Source organism: Anopheles gambiae, chromosome 3 (assembly GCF_943734735.2).
Source record: "Anopheles gambiae chromosome 3, idAnoGambNW_F1_1, whole genome shotgun sequence".
NCBI lineage: Eukaryota > Metazoa > Arthropoda > Insecta > Diptera > Culicidae > Anopheles > Anopheles gambiae.
Window position 1 is genome coordinate 73,503,095 of NC_064602.1, and position 9,796 is coordinate 73,512,890.

Consider the following 9,796-nt stretch of genomic DNA (forward strand, 5'->3'; position numbering starts at 1 on the left):
CCAAAACCCCACCACCAGAGGAAGATCCCCCATGAAGGAGGCTAGCTTTCCAATTTATCGAGCCTATGTGCAATTTAAAGAGGCCATTATACATCGAGAAAGATGGATTTCTGGTGGCGGAATCACACATCGCTCAACAACTGCGAGACGGTGAAGCCGAAAGGCGCGCCCCTGTTGAACACACATCAGCAGTGTTGCGTGTTTTTGCGGATTGGGAAAACATGTTTTTCCTCCCTTTAATCACCTTTAATCTATCTTACTGCGCACACGAGACGAAGACGACTCGCGTTGTACCCCGTGAGTCTCGGGTGAGGCAAGTGGGAGGGATTTGGGAGGGATGAAGACGTTACGTCAGCATCATTCATCATCGAGTATGGCCGACGGGGCCATGGCCGGCTGTACCGCAGAGTGGTGAATGAATTTCCATCTCAGGGACACCCCGCCGTCAGTCACTACCTTCACCATGCACTCCTCCCATGCGGATGCAGTGGGAGACAGAGAGAGAGAGGGAGGGATGTTGATCGATACGGAGCGTTGGGTGGGTAGTAAAATGGTTTTGGCTTTTAAAAATAGATATTCTGACAAACAACCACACAACCATTGAGGGAGCGCCAGCCCCTGCCTTTGTGTGTGTGTTTGTGCAAACCGCAAAGATGCACAAAAAGGAGAAATAAAGACTGTTGCCTTTGCCTGCCTTTGGTGTGGTGACTTTTTATGCAAATTTGATGCTACCACAATAACAACAACAACAACAAAACCGCAGCACTGCTCTTATTTACCCCTGCTTAAATGCAACCAACTATCCACCTCCCGCTCCCAGCTTACTTTGTGCCGCGATCGATCGATTGTGTGTTTTTGTGTTGCACTTTTTGCTGTGCGCGGGGAGCCATTGTTGTTAGCAATGCAGGCCGGAAGTTGGCTGCAGTGGACAAACAAAAATAGTGCACACAACCCGCCTCGTACACAAAAATACACCTCCATAGCGCTGCACCAAACGAGGCTAAGCAAACAACCACTCACACACACAAACCTCCAATCGAACATTAGGATTGACGTAAATTGAAGTGGGGAGGTTTTACGAGAGGCATCAAATAAATGCACTAAGAAAAAAAAGGACGACGAAGGTTTTATATGTCTTGCTATCCCCTGTTGTTGTTGACGACTGTTTTTGTTATGTGTTTTGTTGTGTTTCTATTTATTCATCGGAATATATAAAAAAATAGCAGTAAAAATGGGCTTGCTGCCAAGGTTGATTTGTTTTTGTTGTTGTGTGTCGTGTTTTTGTCGTTGTTGTTGTTGTTGTTGTTGTACTTGTTGTGAGTAATCGGTCACAAAAAGCGTCATGTCCAATTGCGATTTGCATTTTCGCTGGCAGCAACAACAATTACAAAAGCAAAATAGTTACAAATTTCTTGTGAACTTTTATGTTTTTCTGCTGTTAATCGATGTTAATTTGTGTAATAGTTTTTATTTCGTTGCCGAGAATCGTCTCCTTTTTTGGACACTCTGTGCCAATTAGGATTATTTAATAAGGATTAAATAATAAAAATAAGCTTCAACATACCTTTTTTGTATTTTTAAAAGACTCGGCAAACGGCACAATAATTGCTCTTTAACTTATTTTCCCCTTATTTTGTATGAATCGTTTTAATTTTTGCTGTAATCAATAGCTTCAAATTTCACTATTCACCTTCAAAATTTCACAAGTTTTGTATTTTTCACTAACACTGACTTTTGGAAGAGTGTAATTTTGAATGAACAGATTATTCACTTAAATTGTAAAATATAAACTTTTTTCTGGTGCTATAAACATTTCACAATCACGTACACACTTCACTCACTGGTAGGTAAGCAGTTTATATTTTGATTTTAATTTTTAATCAGTCATATGCTGCAGAAGAGAACCACAAGTTATAAATTATAATATTTTCGAACAACTTCACTTTTTTTACAAAACAAACACACAAACAACGCAAATTATGAATGATGTTTCACCACCCACCCCACCCCACCCCCTGAGACTTGGTGGGGTGGTAAGGTGATAAGGCCGCAATCGAGCAGAATCGCAGCGCCATTGGTGATGATGTTGGATGAGTTTAAATTTCATTCATGAAACACGACCCCACCACACCACACCTTTGAAGGGCGACCTGGGTGAGATAACCTGCCGGCGCCTTTACGGGGCCGGTCTGCTGCGTTCCGCACCAAAAGATGGCCCCGGTCGCTTGGGCCAATAAGCCGAGCGTGAAAATCCCAGGAAAAATGCAAACTGTGGAACCAAACTGTATTTTAACTTTAATAAACGATTTTTCTATTATGGAAGCATTATTTTAAACCACTCCACGATTAGATCTAATCTGCAATCTAATTATTTTTTTTTGCCATTTTTTTATATTCTTTAGCACAAAACACGGAAGAGCACGACTCGCCTTGAAGGCAAATAATTTTCAACGAAGGAAAATACAATTAAAACACACCGCAGCAGCAAGAGGAGGCCACGTTTTCACTGCATTTGAAAGAGAGCGATATAGGAAGATAGAGAGCAAGAGAGAGAGAGAGAGAGAGAGAGAATGCACAGCACAAATCGCACTACAAGGCACCACCACCACCACCGATGATTGTTTCGCCATTGTTTCTCGATGAAAGCGATCAAAACTTGATGTGCTCTAACCACAAAATGGAAACTTTCTAATAAAATTCAAATCCAATGCACTTTCAACACAATTTTTTTTTCGTCAGCTTCTCCAAGCTCAACCGACATTTTGTGGTAAATATTTTGCCACGAACGCTCTATTGCTTGCTTGCACTTTTCAAAAACAAACCGTTTTCATCTGCGACGCAGTTAGTTTTTCTTTTTTTTTTGCTCCCACTTTACGCCGTCGTCATCCACAATAGCTGACGACACGTTGTTTGTTTGTTGCTTTTGCTTGCCTTGCCTGCGTTGGCTGGCTGCCTTGGGGCCTGGCTTGCTGCTTGCGATGTCGTACGAACACTACTACTACGCGATCCACCTATAATTCCCTCTGGCGGCGGCTGCTGCTGTACGTTCAACTTCATTCATGTGCTGTCTCTGCTCGCTCACTCTCTCGCTGCCATGCTGTTTGCTCTCTCCCTCTCACGCAAAACTCGTCTCGTCGCAAACTAACACACGCACACACGCGCACGCAAGCATACATCCTGTGCTAGACTTTTGGAATCCGTCACAAGAGACGACGGTGTAAGGAGGTTGAGGGGGTAAAGGGAAGGAAAACAAACGGTACACCATTTCCATCGCTATACGAACACACACACAAACACACCTAGACGACCCCGCGTTGAGATCAAAAATATGCTGTGTTGGGAAAAATACGCACACAAACACACACACACAACCAAAAAGGCGAGAGAAAACTGTGCAAAATTGCAAATCCTCCTCGCTTCTTCTTCTCATTTTCAGCAGACTCGTGCCATCCGCAGCGCAGAAATGGTTTTCCATGAAAAGGCTCGCAAATGTTCTTCAAGAAAGTGGCTGTTCAGATCCGGACGGTAAGCAATGTTCACTGCACTGTGTGGTGGTGGTACGACGTGACTGGCATTGAAACGCGCCCCGTGTTGGTGCGATTGTGAAATCAACCCCCACGCACAAAAAAAAACTCCCCAAACACATTACGAGCAGTTCACTTACATGTGGTACGATTTTTCACACACTTTCACGTTTTAGAAGCAAACTAACTGCAAACCTTCAACGTTTTCCGTCCGCTTTTTCACACCGAAAAGAGAAGAAATCTTCCCAGACCACCGAGAACCCGAGGGCGACCCTGTTTGTGTGCACTTTTTTTCTTCTCCCAAATGAGTACGAAGCGTTCAACTCTTGCAGCCCGGTTGTAAACGCACGCGCCCGAGCGGTACCCGAACCGCACCGATGTATTTCCGAAAACGCGGCTGTTCGAAGATGGGTTTTTCAATTTGACCGTTGGCGAACGGTCTAGGGGGGAGCTGGAGTTAGCTTTCATGTTAATTTTAAACACTTCAATGTACGGATTGATCTCTTCAAGTCTATCTTGGGTTAAAATCTCAGGCCTGGGTTGTTGTTGTTGCGGCAGCATTTGTTCAATAGCAATATTTCCGAAGATTTCGCAAATTAGTTTGAAATTTTGCACGTAATTGCTCATAATTCCTCACGTGTAAGTGCCACTTTTTTCCAATCCAACTGTGGATGACTCCGACTCCGAACGACTCCGACTCTCGAAGACTCCGAATGACTCGTACTCCGACTGCGGACGACTTCCTCTCCGGATGACTCCGACACCGGACCACTCTGGACAGCTTCGGATCTTGCGGAGTTGGTTCCAACATTTTCAGAGTAGTAGTCGGAGTCGACTCCGGAATTTTGCCAACTATAATATCACTACTGCAAAGTGGTCATGCGACATAAAACCAGAATCACTTCCGAATGACATGAAGCTTCCAACTAGCAGCTCCAGACGGCTCTAGGCTTTAGCCACATGGGTATCCACATGGTTTTGAGTTAACCGGTATCGGAACCGGAGTTACGTCGCTCGCAAGCGATTCGGTGCCATGGGTATACTATTCCAAGAAACCATCGTTATTCAAGTCATTCCATTTGAGACCCATGTAGAGACAAATCCATTCAGTTAAGGATATGTGAATGTTACTTGCTTATAATTTTAGGACGCATATTTCATTTCCAGTCAATGTTTTTTTTTAAATTCAAAACGACACTGGTAAAAGATGCGGCGCTCAGTATGAATTTGAATTTCGCGCGTTCGAATTGCTTGAAAATGAAAAGCGTGTTCTGAATTTCCTTTCGTCATCAATATTGAGCCACCTTGCGCTCAGTTGCTCCTTGCATTCTCTCTCCCTTCCTTCAACTTCTTTCAACGTCTCTCACTCACTCGCTCACTCTCCCTATCTCTCTCTCGCTGTGTTTATTATTGGTTAGTCGTAGTTTCCTTCCACCACGGACGTAGCGCCAGCTAATTTGTTGATATTTTTTTCGCGAAAAACATTTGCTGCACTCCTGCTCAATCATTGACATCAACGTGTTAGCTCCGTCTGTTGTTGATATTTACCGTCTAATATCTTCCCTCCAAACGGTTGCTGACGCCATCGCCCAGTGACTCAATCCACATCGCTGCACTTGTTTTGTGTGTTATTTACGTGGAACTTACCTCCCCTCTCATTGACTGGTGTGTGTGTGTGTTTGTGTGTGTCAGTGTGTTGGTGGCCCAATCCGTATGGCGTGATGTTGTTGTTATTATCGGATGTTGTTGACGGCAGCGAAAAGTCGTTAAGTAGGACCGACCGCGGCATTAGAAATTTAGTCTCGGACTCACACCCCACCAGCAAACAAGAATCAAATACACCGTGAAGGCACACCCCAGGTCGTGCCCCCCAAACAAGAGAGACAAGAACAGTTTTCAAAGCGAATGAACTTAAAGGAAGTGATAAAGGATATAAACGATTTAAAAAGGATACAAAAGTGAAACCCAAACCCACGCATAATAGAGTTGTGCGAACAAAGGGACAGTGTGAAATACAGAGAAGTTTGAACAAGTGTGTGCCTTGTTGTTGGTGGTGTGCATTGGGGGTGCTACTTTTGTGCTTAATTTAGTTCGAACGAGCGCGTGTGTGGTATGGTGTAACACACACACACAGTGTGTGAAGCACAGTAGGCGAGCAGATCGCCTTTTCAGTGGAAAGCGACAGTGCGGGAACCTACCACACAACAGAAACACACCAAATTTTATCGAAAAGTACACAAAAAATTAAGAAGTTAAGAAAAAATTACCCTAAAAAACGTGTCATATTGAGATTGTGTTAAGAGAAGGAAAAAAAATCTAAATTATAGTACAAAAAAGTCGGGAAAAGGAGGTGTGAAAAACGTGTTTTCCAGCCAACCACCAAAAAAGGATGCAAATCGAGTACAGAAAGTGTACCAAATTGTTTTCCGGCTGTGGCGTTGCATCGCTGTAAGTACCAACACATGGACCGTCATCACGAGCCCCCATCTCTCACCCCCCTCCCTAATACATGCTGATTTGTTGATCGGTTTCTAAGACACACCCCCCGAAGGGGCGACATATCACGCCATCGCAAAAATGCGGCCTTGAGCAGGCGCCGACGACGAACTGCGTAGCAGAGTGAGAGTTGCGCACTTCCCGTCGTTGGGCACGTTGATCTCAGCGCGACCGTACCGCCATAGTATTATTGTTTACGAATTCATTAGCTAATCGTCCATCCCTTCCCCTTTTTTCTAATCTATTTTTAGGCTGGGAGTGTTAAGCTATGAAGCATACCGTACGTACGCAGCCCTTTCCTCGCTGGTCGACACACGCGTGCTAGACATTGACCGGAAGCGCCCAGATTACATCTACATCAAGCATCACATCTACCGACAGTCGCTGCGCGAGCGCGCTCTCGATGCGGAGAACCAGCACCGGCTGCTGAACATCATCGTGCAGCCGTTCGAGAAATGGTGGAAAGCGCTCAAGCATTCCGTGGCCTGGCGGCTGCTCCGGATCGCCCAGCGGGGCGATCAGGCCGAGCGGCTGAAGGCCATCCACCAGCTGGCACAGATTGACCATTTAAAGGGTAGGTCGGAAGTCACAAAAACCGTCGCCGAAACAAGTGCCTAATGATCATTTCTTTCCAGATTGGGACTTTCAACACTTGGCGCAGCTGTGCGACCACCGGACGGCGATCTCGCTGGCCCGCTCGAACTGTGACACGCGCTGGTTTCTGCCCCCGCGCCAGTACGGCGTCGAGAAGGAGATGCGCGAGGTGCTGGTGGAGATGAAGTCGCTGCTCGAGCTGTTGGCCCCGCACAAGTGTGCGGCGTACGCGCTGGAGCAAACGTTCGGCAGCTCGGGACACATCCGCGAGCCGGACGGCGACGAGGTGACGTACCAGATGTCACCGTCCCGGTTCGAGTACGATCAGCTCAAGCAGTCGCTCAGTGCGCTCGTGCATCTGACGGGGCTGGTCGGGCCGGAGGGTAAGCAGCACTGCCGGCGGATTGTGGATGCGGGTGGGCTGCTGATGCTGCTGGAGGCGGAGAAGCTGTTCCGGGAGGATATTGATATGAAGCTGCTGATTAGCCGGCTGGTGGGCAATCTGTCCGCGTGCGAAGGGCTGGGGTACGAGTTTTACGCGAGCGGTTGGATCGGCATACTGGCCCGGTGGAAGCGGGACGTTGATATGCGCATGCAGGTGACGGCGGACCTGACGCTGGAAAATTTGGACCAAGACGATCCGAACGGGTTCCGGTACGCGCCGAAGGTGTACCCGTTGCATCCGCGCGGCCGCCAGCAAGCCAAACCGGCCGTCGATGTCGTCTTCATCCATGGACTTTTGGGTAAGGATGCTGACGTGCAGCTCAATCGATGGTTTAACATAACTAACGCTTGTATTTCCTATTTCTCTATATTCTTTTTTCCCTCTCCAGGGGGTGTATTTGTGACGTGGCGCCAGAAGGATCTCAAACCGCAAGCTGCCAGTCTGCTAGGTAAGAAACACAAAGACGTTCATTTAGTGTCCACATCGTCGCCTTCCTTCACCTCGCTCACCAACGACATTGCACCGACGGACGTCGACATACCGCCGAACGGGACAGGACAGCGAACCGAGGTCGCTTACGCTGCTCGCACGTACAAAAGCTGGTCCGCTAGAAAGTCCTCCTTCGAGGAGGAGGACCACGCCCGGACAGCTGAAGGTAAGCGTAAGCGAAACGTGCTACGCTTTTCCGTTGTTTTTACACTTGCGCCCTTTTCACCTCCCCTTTCGGTCGCTCATGTCACTGCCACACCACACCTCATCTCCTGTCCCCGGTACGCAGGGGGAATCGGATGAGATAAAACATACAAACAAGTTGTAGAAATTCTTCATCCTGCGCGCTACGTTGACGATCGTGCTCACTCAGTTTCATTGTTGCAAAGCATAACGATGTGCTCTAATTGCAATTTCTCTTTCCTTCCATTTCCAGAGGGCATTACCGCGTACAAGGATGAGCTGCTAACGTTCCAGGAATCGACCAACAGTGGACCCCGGGACGCATCGATCAGTGATACAGAAACGAAAGAGCTAATTGAAGCACTGCAACAGGAGGAACCGCTCGGTGCCGACTGGACCGTCGTCTACCCGGACGTCCCCCTAGCAGCGGACGAGGATGCGCACACCGGCAAGCCCACCGCCACCGCGGACGGTGCCACCTGCAGCGTGTCGGGCGACCAGTGGCTACAGGAACCGCTCGACTCGACGCAGCGATCGTTCTGCTGGCCGATGGAATGGCTCCCGAAAGACTTCCCCAGCATACGCGTGCTCGGCCTGGACTACGAGTCCTCCCTGTCGCAGTGGTCGGCGACCGGCTGCCCGTGCGAGAAGTACGACGGCAAGCTGCAGAAGCGAGCGGCCGAATTCCTCGAAAAGCTGGCTACCTCGGACGTCGGGCAGGATCGGCCCATCATCTGGGTCGGCCACTCGATGGGCGGACTGCTGATCAAGAGCATCATGGTGCAGGCGCTCGAGAGTCCTAACCCCAAAGTGCGCCGGTTGGCGGAAAACTCGCGCGTCGTCATGTTCCTCGGTACGCCCCACCGCGGCAGTGGTGTGGCGAAACTGAAGCAGCACACATCCGCCCTCGTGTGGCCCTCGGTCGAGGTGCAGGAGCTGGAGGAAAACTCCACCCATCTGCTGCATCTAAACAAAAGCTTCCTCCGCTCGGTGGATTCGCTGGGAGTGCGCCGGCCAAAAATCATTACCCTCTGCGAGGGCAAGCCAACCGTGCTGACGTCGTTCAAGCTGGCCATACACGTGGTGCCGGAAAGTTCGGCCCGGATCGATGCGGGCGATTTCTACCTCACCAGCGAGGACCATCTCAATCTCAGCAAACCGATCTGCCGGCAGTCATTCCTGTACCAGCGGCTAGTCGGTGCCATCCAGGAGGCGATCCGGTCCGGCGGCCCGGACAGTGTTAAGCTGGCCAACGTGGCGCAGGTAATGCCGAAAGCCGCCCAGCAGCAGCTCATTTTCCACGGCACCAAGAAGAGCGCCGGCAGCACAGCAGCATCGTCCGCCCTGTCCGGGCTTTACACGCAGCTCAAACAGTTCGAGCAGCTGATGAATGTGTTTATTTAAATCCAGACATGGCACAAACACACACACTCACCAGTTACCTCCACGCACCTCAGCCAAAGCTTGGACAACGAGACAACATCGCATTTCGACTTTCGATGTAAGAATGTGATGAACTTAGGGTTAGGATCGTGTTGATTTAAGGTTGCTCTCCCGTGTTTGGTTGGTCGTTTTTGCCTCGCAACACACAGAGCAACACCGCACACCGCAGGGTTTAGTTTTGTAGTTATTTATTTTTTTGTTACACATAGAGGTTTTTTTTAATTTGCAAATGTTGTTACCCCCCTCCCTCGCTTGCGAAGAAGCATTACGAATTTGACGGATTTACACCGAGAAAGTATTTGTTAACAAAATAAAAGTTACAGCAATGAAATAATGGCTTTCACATGTTAAGATTTTGATGGGAAAAAAATGAAGTTTTCGACGGTATCAATTCTGGTTAGCTCTGAAGTTTTTTGGAATCGATTCCGGATGGTAGGTTCGGAATCAGTTTCCCGAATCGATTCCGGAATAGGCTTGAGAATTGACTCCGAATTCGGCTTCGGAATCAGATCCAGAATCAAAATCGGAATTGTCTCCGGAAGTGGCTCGGGATTCGGGTCCAGAATTTAAATCCACTCCGGAATCAGAATCGGTTTCGGAGTCGGAATCGGTTCCAGAGTCG

The 9,796-nt window shown here is 48.3% G+C and overlaps 1 protein-coding gene and 1 long non-coding RNA gene across 3 annotated transcripts; one reads left to right on the forward strand and one right to left on the reverse strand.

The window, feature by feature from the left end:
* Positions 1-1,563: 1,563 nt before the first annotated feature.
* Positions 1,564-4,051, reverse strand: LOC133392752 (uncharacterized). Its single transcript, XR_009765804.1, has 2 exons — positions 2,823-4,051; positions 1,564-1,891 (listed from the first exon to the last, which is right to left on the reverse strand). It is a non-coding gene; the product is annotated as an uncharacterized LOC133392752 (long non-coding RNA).
* Positions 4,052-4,737: 686 nt separating this feature from the next.
* On the forward strand, positions 4,738-9,505 carry LOC1269460 (protein SERAC1). 2 transcript variants are annotated; one of them, XM_061655812.1, is made up of 5 exons: positions 4,738-5,972; positions 6,272-6,594; positions 6,656-7,357; positions 7,448-7,714; positions 7,985-9,505. In XM_061655812.1, the coding sequence occupies exons 1-5, from the start codon at positions 5,914-5,916 to the stop codon at positions 9,133-9,135; spliced, it is 2,502 nt and encodes an 833-aa protein (XP_061511796.1). In that variant the 5' UTR covers positions 4,738-5,913; the 3' UTR covers positions 9,136-9,505. The 2 variants fall into 2 exon arrangements, with proteins under 2 accessions (XP_061511796.1, XP_061511797.1); XM_061655813.1 differs by having other exon boundaries at positions 7,448-7,507.
* The last annotated feature ends 291 nt before the right edge of the window (positions 9,506-9,796 follow it).

What these genes read in the sequence shown, in the direction of transcription:
- LOC1269460 (XM_061655812.1), top strand. Translation starts at nt 5,914, where the DNA reads ATGCAAATCGAGTACAGAAAGTGTACCAAATTGTTTTCCGGCTGTGGC. An exon ending in GGCTGTGGCGTTGCATCGCT is followed by an intron (nt 5,973 to 6,271) that starts GTAAGTACCAAC and finishes ATCTATTTTTAG; the next exon opens with GCTGGGAGTGTTAAGCTATG. An exon ending in ACAGATTGACCATTTAAAGG is followed by an intron (nt 6,595 to 6,655) that starts GTAGGTCGGAAG and finishes ATTTCTTTCCAG; the next exon opens with ATTGGGACTTTCAACACTTG.